This window comes from Rhodnius prolixus, unplaced genomic scaffold (assembly GCF_049639745.1).
Source record: "Rhodnius prolixus isolate KJV_2025 unplaced genomic scaffold, Rpr scaffold_3, whole genome shotgun sequence".
In the NCBI taxonomy this organism is placed as follows: Eukaryota; Metazoa; Arthropoda; class Insecta; order Hemiptera; family Reduviidae; genus Rhodnius; species Rhodnius prolixus.
Genome location: NW_027411603.1, coordinates 36,433,994 through 36,453,143, shown reverse-complemented (window position 1 = coordinate 36,453,143; position 19,150 = coordinate 36,433,994). Strand labels below are relative to the sequence as shown.

Genomic DNA, 19,150 nt, shown 5'->3' with positions numbered 1-19,150 from the left:
ATTTTCTTTAAATTTTGGGTTTTAGTTGCTCATTTATTCCTCCTTCATAACGAATTGAACTGTAGGGTTCAACGAAATGCGCTAATCTTCAAAGAATTCAATCTCTTTAATCGACAAATAAATTCTCCGTATTTAACAATCAATTTTATATTTCAAATCTAACCATCCACTCAGACTTAGAAATTCCCTTTTTTAAGTCCTGGTTGCTCGAAATTGTTATAAAACTTTCATCAAAACTTACAGCCTCATTCCAATTCTCCAGCCTCCACCATTTATCATCTCATCACCTTCCAGATCATCATCCTAGGCGACAGAAACGCCTCGCGATTTTCTCTTTTCTGAAGAGATTTCTGGAGGTGACTTTCAAGAGTGTACATCTAGCGCTGGAGTATCTTTCAAAATAAATAAAATAAAAGATGAAGAAAGACTAACTTACCCTAGTCTGGTGCAAATGTAGTATGAAATCGATACATAATTGAAATCGAATTTTCTGCTACAAACTGATTAATCTACCACTAATGGTGGATGAATTTCGGGATTTTCGCTTTAGAATCCAGTATACGGTAACCACTGATTCCCTCCCTAGTTGAATATAGTTATACACAACTATCAATTATTCCACTTACAGAATTATGACTAGTTTCCTCTCTGCATATTAAATCGTTTGCATTTTCATTGCACATAAATGCGATAAGAATGATAATAAAATGGGACATGCATTACGTGTTTTTAAAACTGAATCTTGCATCCATTAAAACTAAATTAAATTGCAAAGCTAAAACTTTATAATCTCTTTATTTGAATTAAGTTTTATCGTGCCAATGCGGATTTCTAACATATAATTTGTCAAATGGAAAAAACAAAATGTTTTAATAAAGAACATGATCATGGTTACCAACTGTAAATGGATAATGTGCTAACCAAACATTACCTTGAACTTTATTATTTAGTATACAACGGGCTATTATCGTTTAAGCCCTTATTAACCCAGGTATCCAATGTTGGCCTCGTTTACCGCCTCCTTAATCTGCAATTACTATCTCATGTTTCTCTCTTTATTTTATTTTCTCGTACCTCCTTACTGTCAACAATACTTCTCATTCGTAAAATATTGTAAAACTGCAACTTTGTTGGCACTAGTATTTTGTTTTATCAGAAAAGAAACTATAAAATTTGTATGTGTCATCCAGTTTCATTCATTTCCAAAAAAGTTTAGGGATCTGAGGAGCTCTCGTTTTGTAAAGCAATTTTTGAGAAGATGAAATAAGAGGAAACTCTTCAAATAAAAGCTACTTTGGAGGCAACGCTTGGAGGCATTTTTACTTCTACTTGTAAGTTTTATGTTCGAGCAGCAAAAATATGAATTTACGAGAATTAACCTCCCAGTACAGCGTTAGAACAAGTAATTGACGAATATATACGTTCAGGTTTGCTTATCAGAAACTTATTAACATTAACCATTCCTAAATTAAATGATTTAGTGTAATCAAAATTCTCCAATCAAGAACAGGAAATCATATTTTGAACAAACTTCCATTAAATCTAGCAATGTTTCTTACTTTACTCTCGAAAATATGAGAAAGTTTATATATTTATGTTAATTTTTTGATATCATGTAAAAATTTTTATTTCTAAATAAGTAAAAATATTGAAATCACTTTATTAAACATATAAATAAATTGAAAAATAACTGTATATTCAAGCAGAATTAAACAATAACAAAATGACTATGGATGATTTTAATAAGAATTATAAAAAAATAAGGAGACCAAAATAATGTAGGTTGGAAACTGACTGAATTTAAAGAAACGGCTCACCTGCTTGATCTTGTAACAATTTATCTAACTAAATTCGGTCCTTAATTATTGAGTTGCATTCTTTAATCTCCACGTAATGCAATCGATGTCTGTCCTGAGGTAGTTTACAACTAACACTGTAACCTTCTCTCCATCAGATCAGCTTGGTAATAAATAGTTTTTTATCTAAATAACATATTTCATTATTATTATTTTCATTTTTAATTAAGTGCGTATTAGATTCTTAGATATATTGAAGTAAATAAAGAAGTAATCGTATTTAGGGAGTCTGTTTTTACTTTCTTCTGCCTTCCATTAGAATTTATTAAAATTATCACTGCTTGAAAGTTTAAAAAACTTGCTCTAATCAGGACGTATAATTTGAAGTATATTTAAAAGACAATATTTGAAAACGTTTTGTGAGCAGAATCTCTTGAGTAAAATATGGCGGATCATTGTTGTTAGTGTAGTGTTCAGCTACATAAGTTATCTGAAAACTAGTTATGGCGGCAGTCCTTAGAAATATAAGCGAAGGGAGATGATGTTATGATGGTTTTGCGATTGTCCACAGTAGAAATGGACATGTGCACCGGCTCTCACCGAGGGAAGTGTATCTCCATACAGGGTTGATGACATCGTTTGTAATCGCGTTAGCTCTTCATAGTCGCTCTTCATCATGTTTCATCGTTCGTATCCCATTGCTTTCTCTTTTAACTCTGGAGTAAATGCCAGTTCGCATTACCTTTACTAGTCTTGTTTTTGCTTCCATGCTGTCTAATTCCAGATGTACACTTTTTTTTGTGTGTACATTAAATCCTTCATTTCTACAACATTATTTCCAAATACACCTTACCTGTCTTCTGTCAATTCTAAAAGAATGTGTCTTATTTTCTGGCATTATAATAAAGGATCAGCACCTGAGGAAAAATAATTACATTTTTTTTTATTTTAATTTTCCAATTCTTTAGCCATGGTATATGGTAACGTAGGAAACGATAGGAAAGGACCACGGGTCTTCGTAAAGGAAAGAGTTGAGGTAATTTACGTCTTGTCGTCGGCGTAAATTGTAAACAAAAAAGGATGTATGAACACCTAAAGCTAGTATTTTTCTTAATATCGGGAAATAAATAGCTTTAGATGTTCTCAAGCATACACAAAATGGCTAAAAATTAATTTTACATCTGTTACATACAAGAAGGTTTAATAATTATTTGGTAATTTTGGAAGAGTTACATCCTGCCACATATTTAAGTGACCAATTTCTTTCATGTAAAGGATCAAACTTATTCATTAATTTATCAAATAATGCACTTTACGCAACTTGTGCAGCATGTACTGTACCTTCAAAGGTGCCTCCTCAGATACAGAGAGCAGTTGTCTAACCTGGCTTGAGAGTATCAGATTTTGAAATGGCCTACCACCTCTAATTTTAAAGATATCGAATAGCGGTTTCCGGTTTCTTTCATAACTTTTTACACTCTTTAAAACTATGCATATGAGAATGGGGGGTCAACTGCGAACCCTCGCTTTTAGGACACGCGTCTGCCGCGTATGCGGACAGGAAGCTAAAATCAAGTCACATATTCTGAAACAAGAGATGATGGGTAACAAATTTCTCCTCTACCATTTTTTGCTCAAATCAACCGTTTAAGCATGAAATACATTTGAGCCGTCTTAAAATGAACACCCTATTTATTGGGTTGGTTTGTTATTGGATCAGTTTCATCATCAGCCTCTAGATCAGCTCTCAGAAAATTACTTGCACATAAATTTCCATTAAAAATTGTATGCCTTACATTATTTCTTAGTTGACCACTTTTGTTGCCACAGTAGAGGAATAAAAATTAAACTCAAACGGCCATATGACGATTTAACCTTTGGGCCAGCATGCTGAAGATTGCTTTGTCCTTCTTTTCTTACTCTTAGCATTGGTCCACCCAATACATTGGGTAAAGACCGTTGGAATCCCGTTTACGAATCTGGCAGGAACACTACCGTCATATGCAAAATGTGAGGAAATACACAGAAATTGGGTTTGCGGAATACTAGTAACTTGCTTTATTTTCACTAATTTGGTTTTGATGTAATCCAACTTTTTGTTTTATATTAAATTGAAATGAAACAAAGAACTTAGAAGTTAGCACTTCTCCTAAAGCTAGCAATTGTCAACCCAAAGTTTTCTTAAACTTTGTAAAGAATTTAATAAAAGATGTCATTCCCTTTTTAAAACTAAAATCATCAAAATATTTGAAGAAAGTTCTTTTCAATAGACATGCCTAGTCTCATTTCCTCAGACTATTCGAATGGCATTCACTACATTGAAATTGTTGATTAAATTTTCATTTCTTGAAAGGTTCTATGTTTATATAGGAAGAGGTTTTGCCGAAGTCTGCAAACTAATCAATATTCTAAAGTATAATCAAAATTTTTATTATGGTTCTTCGCTTCAAAGACATCACATCATATTATCTTTAGGAATTTTATGCTTTTTTTTATCCAAACTTTTTCTTTTTTTATGATAAAAGCAAAATTCAACAGACTCTTCTATTATCTTTTTTATTTTTATTTTTTAATTAAAGTACGAGGGTCATTTGAAAAGTCCGTGCAAAGTCAGAGAGATAGCACCACTGGCGCGTATCGAGGTTATGTTTAGTTAGTAGCATCTCTTGGAAGAACACACACCAAGTTTCAGCCAGATCGGTCTATTTCTTTGTGTTTGGCATTCGTTTGAATCGAGGAAGTCGAGTGATTTTCAAAAAATGGACGAAAAAGAATTTCGTGTGTTGATTAAACACTACTTTATGAAAGGCAAAACGCCTCAGGAGACTAAAGAGAAGCTTGATAAACATTATGGTGACTCTGCACCTTCGATTAGAACAGTTTATAAGTGGTTTCAAAATTTTCGGAGTGGCCATAAGGGCACAAGTGACCCTGAACGTTCTGGGCGCCCTGTTGAGGTTACTACTCCAGAAATCATTGATAAAATCCATGATATGGTGATGGATGACAGAAGAGTGAAGGTGCGTGAGATTGCTAGTGCTGTGGGCATCTTGAATGAACGGGTACATAATATTTTGCATCAACATTTGGACATGACAAAGCTATCCGCAAGATGGGTGCCGCGATTGCTCAAATACGAAATCGTGTGAAGTGTTGCAAGGACGGTTTGCAGCTGTTCCAGAAGAATCCGCAGGACTTTAAGCGTCGTTTCGTCACTGTGGATGAAACATGGATACATCACTACACTCCTGAGACCAAAGAACAATCTAAACAATGGGTTACCAAGGGGGAATTTGCGCCAAAAAAGGCGAAGACCGTTCCTTCGGCCGGAAAGATTATGGCGACTGTCTTTTGGGATTCGCAAGAAATAATCCTCATCGACTATCTGGAAAAGGGTAAAACTATACAGGTGCTTATTATTCATCGTTATTGGACCGTTTGAAAACCGAGCTGCAAGAAAACCGCCCACGATTGGCCCACAAAAAAGTCCTTTTCCATCACGACAACGCACCAGCTCACACCTCAGCAGTTGTGGTCGCAAAATTAATGGAAATAGGGTTACAACTCGTTTCACATCCACCCTATTCTCCAGACTTGGCTCCCTCGGACTACTATTTGTTCCCCAATATGAAGAAATGGCTGGCGGGAAAAAGATTTTATTCAAACGAGGAGGTGATTGCAGAAACGAATGGCTATTTTTCAGACTTGGACAAATCCTATTATTCGGAAGGGATCAACAAACTAGAGCAGCGTTGAACGAAGTGTATAAGCCTAAAAGGAGACTATGTTGAAAAATAAAAAAGGTTTACCCCAAAAAATTAAGTAGTTTTTATTTTTGCACGGACTTTTCAAACGACCCTCGTATGTGCAAACTTTGGATCAAGAGGTTTTACAGAAAAACGTACGTAAACATACTGAGAAAGGGAAAAAAAATGGAATTTTACTAATTGGTCGACGTGCGCACTTAGCTTTAATCCAAAATTGTAAAAATATTCTGAAAATTTGCTTTTAGAGGAAATCTATGAATCTGAAAAGTCATTTAACTGAATCAGAATTATTTTCTTCTGATTCTTTTCAGTTTTTAATGATTCTTCTTCAAAAATTCTGTAATAATTTTCTTTTAATTTCATGCACACATTGCATATACGTACGATACATCTATTTTTCTTATTTGCAACTATTTATTTTAGGTTTTCCTTCACATTATCATTTGTATGAACCTCTTCTTTGGTTATACCGTGAAAGTAAGGTTACTGCGAATTAAATATGTTGCTTCAATTCCTGTGAATATGAAAAATAATGAAAGAGAAAATCATTATGTGTACTTCGCACCATATTTATTTTTAAAAGTTACCAGATTTTGGGCACTTATATTTTATTTTTTGACTTCTTCTCGAACAATGATCGTCACTTACTTTTCTCTCTCTTTCGAGATTCTAACTGCTCTACTTGCTCGCAGTGAAGACATAATATGAAGTGATGTCTTTGAAGCGAAGAACTCTAATAAAAATTTTGATTACGCTTGAGAATATGGATTAGTTTGTATACTTCAAATAGTCTGAGGAAATGAGACTAAGCATGTCTATTGGAAAGAACGTTCTTCAAATATTTTTTAAGATTTTAGCTTTTAAAAAAAGAATGACAACATTTATTAAATTCTTTACAAGTTCAGTGAACTTTGGTTAGCAATTGCTAGCCTAGATTCTAACAGCTCGACAAGACAAAGTACTATAAATATCATACTGCTCTGTCTTGTTCTACATAAGTCTTTCATACAGTCACTCGCCCATTCTTGACTATCCTTGTCGCCGACTGAACTGTCAGTGGTACCCAGAACTCCTTCGGGTCTGAACTGGTTCATATAGAGCGTGCTATCATTGGCTAGTTTCTCTCCTTCTATCCTCCACGACGTTATCTCCTAACAACTTATTTACTTATTGTATCTTTTGTATAAATTGTACATTTTTTTAAATAAAGAAGAAAAAAAACTGTTTACGTACTGCACAAAATAAGTTGCATAATTTGTACTCTCCATAAAAATATCCTTATTTAGATCAAAAGTATTCCTAAATTTAGATTATTTTAAATAGGTTGTTGTTTAGCACGTAGATAAGGTGCACTGATGATGTTCATTATCTGCCCTGTTGCCTTAAAATTAGATTTTATAGTTGGTAGTGCCTAAGGGTTTGATGGTTAACAAGATCTATCTCAGCAGGGTGCCTTAGGGTTTTCAGCTGGTGGAAAATTGATGGTAAGCCTTCTCAGCATGTTATTTGTGGTCACACGCAAATGTGCAATATTCAGGCTGTTGCTGGTTATTTATTGATCAAAATTATAGGTTCACCCGATTGTTTACTAATATAATTAAGTTGATTACCTCATTTATTAATGCGAAAATTTAATATTATAGTGCAAGTGAAATACGTAGATAAAACGCAAACATTTATATAATAACGAATAAGGAGAAGGTTTAGTAGAGGGTGAAAAGTGATAAAATAATCTGCTTCAATTTCTCACTGAGAAAAAGTTTTTCATTATCAAAAGAATTTTTTATAATAATCATCTAAATTTTATAACTCATGCGGAAAAAAAAGAGACAGCCAGAGGTCGCCCCCGGTCGGTGCAAAGAAAATGTATACAAAAGTTTTTCATCTTGACTTTCCACATTTATGACGTAGTACTATAAATTATTTATGACAAAAAAGGAAAAAAACTAGACCTCAGCATCGTGCCCCAAGTGGGGTCGCACAATTTGGATATGATTTATAATACGAGGTGACTCATTTCTCTGTTAACCCATATTTATTTTTAAACAAATGTGTTACGTTGTATTATTTTTTGTTTACTCTTTCTTACTCTGCTTATTGAGACAAAGTATGTATTGTAATTCTACTTTTTGAGATTTTACTTGGAGTATCTAATTTCTAAGGGACCCTGAGTCCGGAAAAGAGATTTTATTTTTGTAAACAAATAGAGGAGAAGGTGGTTGGAATTTGGGACACAAACCAGTAGTGGCTATCTGTCAGTTTTTGGTGCCTTACTACTCTTTGGGGATAGGCTTTGTCTGCTGCAGAAGGCAGCGCGTCCAATCGAGTGGCAGCTTTGTCCAAGAGAGGACCGTGTTGATTTTATGAATGCTAAAAAGTTTTCTTAAGGTTGATTTACCTCTGCTATTGGTTAATACCGAGGAAAGTTAGAATAATTTCCCTTGGACATTAAAAATGTAGAAAGTAGAGAGTTTTAAATGCCAGTATTATGGATTTCAAATATGAATGTATATTGGAAAAAAAATGAGGTTATATTGTACGCGGTGTATGGTGGTATTATGGGACAGCGTTGTCGTCTCGTCACCTCGTTAATCGTCTGCCAAGCAAGTGTGAAAAGTGGCACTGAGGACGAAACTAGTGTCTTATAATTTTTTTTTTTTTGTCTACAGGGCCTATAAGATCATTTCAAAGATTTCTTGACATTTCTCTGAAGAAAACTGATTACACCCTAATTTTTATCCTTAATGTGTACGATAATTGTGTAAAATATAGTTTTGTGGCATATTTAAGGCTTATTTTTACAATTCATGGAGAAATGAGAACATTAACTATAATTATTATGTGTGTCCCATATTACGACCACACTTTCTGAAAACCCAATAGGCACCACGACAGACTATTTCAGTGTAACTCCAGACTCCTTGCTGTGATTCACTCAGGACTCCAAATTTTACAAAAACATGATTTAAAATTTGATTAAAAAATGTATGTCTATGATTTTACTTCAAAGTAGATTTTAAATTCTGTGTTGTTCAAAATATGCAAGGTAAAAAAAAGACTGTCCCATATTAACCACCTTCTCCTTCTAGGTCTTTCTGGGTTTACTCAATATTGTAGCTCAATTTACGTCAAAATTTTTTAAGTGTTTGTAATGTAAATAGTGTAAATAAAATGTTTAAATAAATGTTTGCCCAATATGTTTAATACTAGATGTAAAGAGCGTTTTGAAAAATGCAAGAAAAACTACTGCCACACAGTTAAAAAGCTTAGTTCTCTTTAAGTAGTATTAAAGAATGTCTTCTTTGATTAGCTTTCCAAGAGGACTGCCTTCATATAAAATTCATTAAAGGTCCCCTTCACTGGTTGTTAAAAGGGTCCTAGAAGTAAGTGCATTCCAACCACGCCCTTAACCGACCAAGTAATACTGTGAATACATGCCTATACCTCTCAGCTGGTCGTTGGACCACGCAGTGTTTGAGATTTATCTGCTATCTAACGGTAGTTCTATGTAACTAATCTAGACCATTCTATAAACCTGTGTTTATATTGTTAGTCTTTAATTTTATTCTTTGCTTTATTCTTGTAGATTTAATTGTTATTATTGCGTTGTTATTTCTTTAAAAGTAAATTGATGTAAATTGTGATATCGTTAATTTTAATAGGTCATATTGTGCAAGAGTATTTTTTGCTTATAATAGATACCTGCTTACCATATTTTCTCATCCCAAAAAAAGCAGGACAGAGTTTGTTCAAAGCAGAATGTAAGTTCTTCTAGGCTAAATGTATACAGGGTCGAAACTTCGGGAGGTGATTCAGCAGCTCAAATGCAACAAAAAATATTCTACGAGTATTCACTATGGCCTGATTCTCTATAGTGTCAGAGATATTTGCATTTTTCCGTCGATATTCGCGTTTTCCACCATTACAACTGTCGTAAGACTTTTCTATCGTTTATCCTACAACAAATTTGCTTATTCCAAACGAAAGAGCATTAAATTTCCTATGAATTTGCTTAACTTAGACCCTCAAAACGTTTCTTATAAACAATGAAAATATTTTTACTTAAAGGTCTAAAAAAATTCGTTCTCGATGATTTTTGTTAAAATTTGCAACTGTAGTTTTTCAATGATAAATGAATCAAGGAGTCTCACAATTACAGAAAAAGTTAAGTGCATTTATTGAGCTTCAAGACCATATGGATGTTTTTGGTTTTTAATAAAACCCTGCCCCGAACAGAGGGGTGTAAATGCAGAAAACTGGAATGTTTGCGAAACCGACTTTTCACTGATATCAAATTATTAATTTGCTCGTACGTCCATTTTTGGAGAAGGAATACAAATAAAAGTAACCACCTTAGTTTTGAGCAATTATTTGTTAATAAAACGGAAGTAAAATTTTTAGTAATTTAATTAGTAATAAAATACAATAGGTAGGTGCCAGCCTAAAATCGCTACAAAAATTGTTCGAATTATTGCTGCTAAATTAGTCCCGAAGTTTCGACCACTCCTCCGTGTACACCCAGTATAATTGAAAATGGCCAAATAGCGGACACATTACTAAAAAGCAACAATTTTTGTTGTAATAATTTTTAAAAACTAGATTCCACACATTCCGATGAAATTAAGATAAGCCTTCCGATCTCTCAGGACAACTTTATCTTCTAAATAACTAAAGGAAATCTCATTGCTCTAGACTAGTATACATTAGCTTTCAAACAACATACGTCTACTTCTAAAAAGCTGAACGTTTTATTTTATAGTACTAAACGCTTCCCCATTGCTTGGGTTCTTTTCCTTGTAAGACTATAGCGAATAAGCGGCCCGTTTTCCCAAAATAAAGTGCTTGTATTATCCTCATGGGAATATCATGGTTCTACAAGTATCCACATTAAAAGATTTCATGGGCATGATAGTGCACACATATTTCTAAAGATCCTACACATTGCTGAACAAAGTGTCAGTAATAATTTTAAATCTAAACATTGTGTTTGCATCATGTTGTACGTTGAATGGCAGAAATAGAACTGCCTGGTAAATTACAGATTATTTTTCTTCTTAAAAAAAACTTACTCTTAAACTAGACATACTCAACAAACTCAACATCGTATTATATTAACAATTTTTGCTATTTGTCAATATCAAGGAGACCTTTTTATTAAAAAATTATTCATTAGTTTCATCGACAACTTATTTCTCAGTTTTGTTTGTAGTGCAAAGCTTTTACTGTTGATTCACCCAATCTAACCTCATTCTTTCAGGCCACATATTATTTATAATGGAGACGGGTGCACTTAAGTCTGGCAAGCTGAAAATGTATTCTAAAATCTGTAATATACATTATCAGTTTTGTGTCTAGCATTATGCGATATACTTGTCATCAAGAATAATAATAAAATCTTAAAGTAGCTGATTATCGAATAATTAGTGATCTTTATTAAGATTTCTAAGTTTCGTAGTGCTGAGATAAGTATCGCTCGCTTCGTATTGCATCATTCTATTACCTTAGTGAAGGCTTTATTATATAAATTTTAAATAATCAATAGATGATTGTAATTTAAGAAAATTTTTAGACTGTGTATGATTAATATGTGTAATTTCTAAAAATTTTCCATTAAAACTATATTTTTAATCTTTTATTTAATTATTGTTGCAGCTCTCGGAGCTTGAACAGAGAGTCATTGAGGCGGAAAGTCGTGCCGAAGAAGCAGAAGATAAGGTAAATAAATTATATTCTATTGTTGCGTTTTATTATTTTCTTCATAACCTTGAATTTCTGTGAGAACTGTTTGTTTGAAATGTACTAATAACACACAAAAGAACATAATTTACTAATTTCAGTACCGAATAACTTAGAAAATTTATTTGTAAAAATGCTTGGCAATTGATTTAAATTAATTTCCACTATTGTTTTTAATGAAAGTGTATTGATCGGTTCATATCATTTAATGGGAAGTTGAAATGGTGCCCAAATAGTGCACCTTAAGCAGTTAGATGCATCGCCCGCAATGCTAGAATCTATGGTGGGATTGCGTTTGATTCTTGGACCAGGCTTCCAATTTTATTTAATGATTTATGAGAAATTTGAACTTTATATATTTATTTATATTTATATTTTTACCTTTAAATAAACTTATATGAGTTCCATTTGATTTTATTACATTTAGGTGATTATCTTCATGTATTTTCAAACTGTTTTACTTATCACTCAATAAATATGTTTCTATAAGCTTTATACCATCCAGAAATTATTTAATCACTATCTTCTAATGCTTATGTATATAAATAATTTTACCTCAGTCTTCATTGTAACGTTCTATTCTTAAGTTTCTCAGTTGTAATTACACGATCTCATCTAAATACAAAACAATGATTTAAAACTTAAAAGTAATGAAAATAAACCTAATATAGAATAAATAAATTATCACTAAGCTATATTATAACGTACATTTATTATAATGCTTACTTCGTCCACGACACCTAATTGGTAGTTGGACGTTAAGCCCCGCCTGAAAAAAATAGGCGATTACTTTTACTTTACTTTTATAATGCTTACATACGAATTATTACAACACTCTTTTATTGATTTTATTTTATAAAGTTGGGTAAAAATTTAAAATTTACAGTTTAAATTCAGTATAATAATGAATTTTTTAATAAACTAATTAAATCATAATAATTAATAATTAGAGTCAATAAATTACAATAGCTAGTAATATTCTTAAAAGAAAGTACAATTTTTAAATATCCAAGTAAAAATGCCACAAAAAAACAAAATTTCTAGCCGGGGAACATAATACTGAGGAGCTAAGTGCAGAATCACAGTAAAGAGGTGTGGCAAAAATATCAAGATATTATCAGCCAATCAGAAAGAAGTACAAAGAAGCCATATTTTGTACAGACAGGCACTTAATACGCATTGGCTGATGATTCCCATTCCACTGCCCCGCCCATTACACACAGATTCTACTATAAGTTCCTATATAATTACGTCGTACTGATACAAAAATTGCATTTCACCTCATTTTTGGACGGAAAAATTTGCCAAAATTACGTAATATCTCTGGATATTTTTATTTTGTACACAATTATTGATACAAAATATTTTATTTTGACCTTTAAATAAACTAATATGAGTTCCATTTGTTTTTAAGACTTTTAGGTAATGAATTTCATAAATTTTCATAAACTCTTTTACGTATTACACAATAAATATGTTCCCTAAACTTTAAACCATCTACAAATTATTTAATTTGTAAGGGAACTTATAATGTTTGTTTATATTAAATTATTTTACCTCAGTCTTAATTATCTAATCAAAAAAATAATTATTTAACTTAATGAAAGAGTAAATTAAATACAAGAACTAGTAATTATTATAGAATAAGCATGATTTTAATTTTAATAAAACAAGTTTGATAATAAATATGGTTAATAATTTTGGTAATAATTGAAGTACGGGTTTGGCATTTAATCAGAGTTACTTATAACAATTACTGTTGTAATTTTAGCTCCACCAGGTTAGAATTATTTTTAAAATAATTCTGTAAACGTGAACATTTAGCAATTTCAAAGATATAAGATTAATTATTATTGATAAGAGTAATTCATATAATTATATATGTATTTACTGTACATTCTAAATCTGCTTTTAGAGCACTCTAAAAATAACCATACAAAGTTCAGCTACGATGAAAATTGCAGTGCAGGATCAAAGAGGCGCCTTGAACATTAATTACAGTGTATACTTAGCCAACCCTTACTTAGTAAATCAAGGTCGTCCTCTAAATATTGCAAACTGTTTGACGTCCACAAGTAACTTAATCACCCCTCCTTACCCAGCCTTGCCCTTCGACTTCCCTCCACTATATACTCTCTTTATAATATATCTTAAGTTTTAATCCACTTCCTTCCTTTCTGTCTATATAATATTATAGGAAAATTTTTAATGCTAGTCTTTTTCTTTAATGCAACATTTTACATTCTTTAGCCATCTCTTTTAAATTATGACTATTTCTCTCTTACATTTAAGGAAAATATTTTTTTTAAAAGCGAAAATCATCTCGTCATCTCTTTATGAAGTTTCAATTTAATTTTTTAATCTTTGTATAAATAATTGAAAATTCGAGGGTCGTTTGAAAAGTCCGTGCAAAAATAAAATCTACTTAATTTTTTGGGGTAAACCTTTTTTATTATTCAACATAGTCTCCTTTTAGGCTTATACACTTCGTCCAACGCTGCTCTAGTTTGTTGATCCCTTCCGAATAATAGGATTTGTCCAAGTCTGAAAAATAGCCATTCGTTTCTGCAATCACCTCCTCGTTTGAATAAAATCCTTTTCCCTCCAGCCATTTCTTCATTTTGGGGAACAAATAGTAGTCCGAGGGAGCCAAGTCTGGAGAATAGGGGGGATGTGAAACGAGTTGAAACCCTATTTCCATTAATTTTGCGACCACAACTGCTGAGGTGTGAGCTGGTGCGTTGTCGTGATGGAAAAGGACTTTTTTGTGGGCCAATCGTGGGCGTTTTTCTTGCAGCTCGGTTTTCAAACGGTCCAATAACGATGAATAATATGCACCGTAATAGTTTTACCCTTTTCCAGATAGTCGATGAGGATTATTCCTTGCGAATCTCAAAAGACAGTCGCCATAATCTTTCCGGCCGAAGGAACGGTCTTCGCCTTTTTTTGGCGCAGATTCCCCCTTGGTAACCCATTGTTTAGATTGTTCTTTGGTCTCAGGAGTGTAGTGATGTATCCATGTTTCATCCACAGTGACGAAACGACGCTTAAAGTCCTGCGGATTCTTCTGGAACAGCTGCAAACCGTCCTTGCAACACTTCACACGATTTCTTTTTTGGTCAAGCGTGAGAAAATCACTCGACTTCCTCGATTCAAACTAATGCCAAACACAAAGAAATAGACCGATCTGGCTGAAACTTGGTGTGTGTTCTTCCAAGAGATGCTACTAACTAAACATAACCTCGATACGCGCCAGTAGTGCTATCTCTCTGACTTTGCACGGATTTTTCAAACGACCCTCGTAATAATGTTGAAACTTAGAATTATATTGTAAAGTTAATTAATTTATGCTCTAATCTTAGTCTTACACTAATACCTCACTTTGCGTCGTGGTTACGTTCCAAAAAAACACGACGCAAAGTGAATTAAGATTTTCTATAGCAAACCATGTAAAGATCGAAGGTAGGTTCCAGGGTTACGAAAATACTACTTTTTAAAAAGAAAATTGAACAAAGTAAACATTTAAAAAGCAAAAATAATATAAAATTTTATTACATACATACAAAAAACAAAAAAAAAAAAGGTATGTATTCAATTAAAACAAAATTAATTTATGAAAAACAAAATTAAAATTAATCACTGTCTGATGAGTCCATGGTGGCTGTTGTCGTAAGTCGGTTGTGAGTTGGCTATGTACAGCCGTTATCAGTTTATGTATTCCATGAAAATATCGTGCGAGTTGCGAACTCGCTGCAAAACCACTTACCCTTACCCTCCCTTGGGTATAAACTCATGGAATACATAAACTGATAACGGCTGTACATAGTTTTTGCTCCGTGTAGAACCCGACTAAAATTAGCCAAACAAAGTGAAAATAAAACTGCAAATTGCGTTGATTTTTAGTTAGAAAGGGAATTCCCGTGTTTTGATGTCATGGCGCAATTAGAAACAAAAGTGTTACCCATCTTTTAGAAAACAACGCAACTTCGAAAATCTAACGACGCAGAGTGAAAATTAGTACTAATTAAGCAGCGACGCAACTTCGAATAAACGCAAAACGAAACGACGCAAAGCGAGTTATTGGTGTACTTCCATTGTAGCTATGTGCTTTCCATTGTTTATAGAATTCAATTTGTTCACTAGAGTCTTTCACCTTTATTGTCATTAATAAACATGTACTAGCTGAACTTACGTCATTAAATTGCATAGAAAACGAAATAATGTTTATGCAAACGTAATGCTTGTTCGCAATTTTTCAGTTAGCGAAAAAGCAAAAAGCTCCGAGCACCAAGAACCTCATATATTGATGATCCTTAAATTTCAAAAATAATACTAATAATAATAGAATAAATTTCAGTTAAATCTTACGAAATGTAGAATTGAAGCAAGCAGAACTATATTTTAAATTGGAAATAGAAAGGTAGCAAACAAAATTAGAGAACTTAATTATTACGCGAGAAATTTCAGTTAGTATATTTGGTGCCTCTCTAGAAGAAGATGGATACACTAAACTAGAACGATTCTCCCTTGTCAGTTGAGAAGCAATCTTTATTATTTCATTAGCGAGTAATCCATTGCCAGTGATGTCTCCCCCTTCGTTTCAACTGCAAATGTAATAACTTCCTGTGTAAAACACTTGTTGATGCTCTCTAGTTTAAACATGAAAATTTGATTGGTTTATTGATTTCTGTTACTCTCTTACACGTTTACAGTGTTCTATTGCCGTGTAATAAAATGTTTTAAGACAAAATACGATTATTTATTATTATTTTTGACTGTAAGGTCACACAAATGTAGTTCGTTAATAAGATTTTTTGTTTCGTTTTTCTGTTCGGAAGTGACAGAGTTTGTGAATCGGGTCAGATTTTACAAATTTGAATTTACGTTTAAAGGTTTTTCTTTGTTCCAATGCACTTTTTTGTACATTTTCTGATGCACTTCCGTTCCCGGCTAGTGTTCTCTCGTTACAGACAACACTGTTTATCATCCAACAGTGAGATGAAAGAAACTACTTAAAAAAAAAGAAATTCAAAGGGGTTGAACAATTAAATTTGAACCATGAATACTCCGAGTATAAAACCACTGCACTGGTCACTAACTGAGCTTAAGATATTGCAATCATGCGAATTTTTCTCTGATTCCTGGCGAACCAATCACCGAGTTTCATTTGTCCTGATTTTAGTCAGATCAAGCACAAACTTTGTTTTTCGTGTTTGATTCCTTGAATATAGCCTTCCAGGATCTGTCCTGCTTTTTTCAAAGAAATTGTTTACGAGCTGTTCGCACAGTAATTAATTGTAAGAATCTCTTACGCTTATACGTTTACAGAAAGAGAAAAAGCACAACCTTGGGCACCAATCAAAAGATTTAGATCAATACAATGTATTTTTTTGTAAACTAAAGTACTTAATTTTTAGAAATCCAAATATTTGTAATTTCAGTGAATCCGACGGTGCCACAGTATGGGCTAGTTTTGAATTCAACTGAAATTACTGTCGTTGATCAAATTGGTTTTGTCTGTATGCGAGCTGCATAACTCAAAATGGAAAATCATCAATCATCTTTATCATCAGTAGATAAGTGCCTTCTATGTGCTCTTGTTCCGATCATCTGGTCTTAAGCAGCCTAACACAAAGCCTCAGACTCGGAAAAAAAGCCCTCCCGAACACAGCCACACTGACCTGTCTAACCCAGTCCACCATTTCATCCTTCCATGGACCTCCTTAATGTTTCCAAAACTCCGATTTAGGATGATTCAACGCAGTAAATCCTTACTCCAGCGTATGGAGAATCTCTCTGTTAGGATTGACTGCAACGCATAAGTATGAACGCAACGCTACATTCTGCCTTCTATACACCTTTTCTACTATAAGCACCCTAATCCCTCTTTCTGATCTTCGAAGTCTTGCTACAGTGGCTGCTGGATCCGTCCAACAATTTTATGCCAAAACTATAATGATAATGCAGTAATTGCTCATGTATGGCTTGATCTTAAATTTCCCCAAAGAGTTGAGAGCAAATATGTGCCTCGCAGTCTTGCTTTAAATTAAGTGGAGATCGACTAAGTGTACCTACTCTCTACGCCTCCAGACATTACAGTCAAAAATACTACGAAAACTTCTTAACGCTCTGTTCTATGTATCTAGCCTCACCATCCACAATGACCTCAAAATTCCTTTTCGTTAAAGATCTTGCTAAAACTCTTTTTCTGAAATTTCATTCCTCTACAGCAGCTCATCCTAACCCTCTAATTGAACACCTATCTTCCTCCACATTACCAGGTAATCCTCTAAGAGGATTGAAGAGAAGATGGCCTCGCTATGTACTGTTATAAGAGCATACATATGCCCACGATAATGGAGTGACACTGCTGGGTGCCTTCTACTTATCCATATTCATATATCTTTTTTATCAGGTACCACATTTGCTTGTTGCACCAATCGTTGCAGTTGTAAATTTCAATAAAACTTTAAAAACAAAAAAAAACCCTCTGGCAATCCTTTTACCTCCTTTCTAGAGATTCAAATGTATTATTATGAGAGTTCAGGATGTCGTAAAAGGCGACTAAAAGAATACGCAGGAGTGGCCATTCCGGTTTAGAATACCCAGGGAACCCTAGCTCAGAGGTCTGCAACCTATTTTAAGTAGAGAGTCATTTCTCCTTAAATAATTTTAATAAATCTTACCAAGATCCGCAGGGATGATAGTGTGTAAAAAGCTCTGAAGATCATTTGTATTCACAAATTATTATTTTATGATATTCCATAACATTTAAATGTTTTATATATTTATTTTCACATATTGCAAAGTAAATAAACAAATAAATAATATCTAAACCTGTGTTTGAATGAAAATGGTGGCAGTCCTATATATTACGTGCTGTATTTTAATATAATTCTATTCAATTTCAAACCTATCACATTTAAAATTCTTTTTGAAAAAATATCTTTGCTTTAATAAATGTTTTCATTTGTTTCAATAAAATTAAAATATACAATATATTTTGGACAGGCTGAAGAGCCACAAAATGTGGATAAAAGAGAGCCGCATGCGGCTCGCGAGCCGCGGGTTGCCGACCCCTGCCCTAGCTCCATACTACTTACACTTACATCTACCATTGCGCAAATACAAGTATACAAACACTCGTAACACAGTTTACGCCACCTTCATTGCGCACAATTTCTCTTTACTAAGGGAGTCATCAATTATAACCTGCATTTTATTGTAAAATGCTTTATGTTTCATTATTGGTTATACAAGCTAATTATTGTTGTTATCATTTCTAGCTTAATTTCTTTATTCTGTCACTTTGGTGAGCAGTTTTGTATCAACATTTAATAAGATGGGTAGAGCCGTTATTCTTGTAATATAAGGTTAGTAATATTTTATAAAACGTGGCAGTTCTCCCTGCGGCCTATTGTAGCATATTTTACTAGTGTTATTACTTAACACTGCTAGAACGGAAAAGCACCAACAGACAGTGTGCCTTCCCCTAGCCTCGTGCTAACTTCGTGAACACCTGTCTTCTTAACAACCCTTCCAGTACTGGCTAAATCCCTTTCAGTAGATTTTATCCTTCTGGTTTTACTATCTTTGTCAAAAATATTCGGCCCTAGAACGGCAGATACCGGATCTAACAATATTGTAAAGTTTTTCTTGTCCTTTTACTAAGAAAGAACTTTACTTACACAACTAGTGCCTGCCACTAGTTACTTTAAATAATATGTGGGTTTGATTAAATAATAAAACTCGCTAAAGTTGTAAGTAATAACCTGATTTATTAACACATTACCTTTACTCACATTAACATTTACTAGCAACTAACGCTATTCATTACAGTCACCATTTACA

At 33.3% G+C, this 19,150-nt stretch overlaps 1 protein-coding gene across 8 annotated transcripts in view; it reads left to right on the top strand.

The window, feature by feature from the left end:
• Positions 1 to 19,150, top strand: part of LOC141452433 (uncharacterized protein CG43867) — a 488,462-nt gene that overhangs the window by 442,148 nt on the left and 27,164 nt on the right. For all 8 annotated transcript variants that reach the window (XM_074124579.1, XM_074124583.1, XM_074124582.1 and 5 more), the window contains one exon: positions 11,216 to 11,278. In XM_074124579.1, the coding sequence (XP_073980680.1) occupies positions 11,216 to 11,278 (63 nt within the window). The remainder of the gene's footprint in view (positions 1 to 11,215; positions 11,279 to 19,150) is intronic.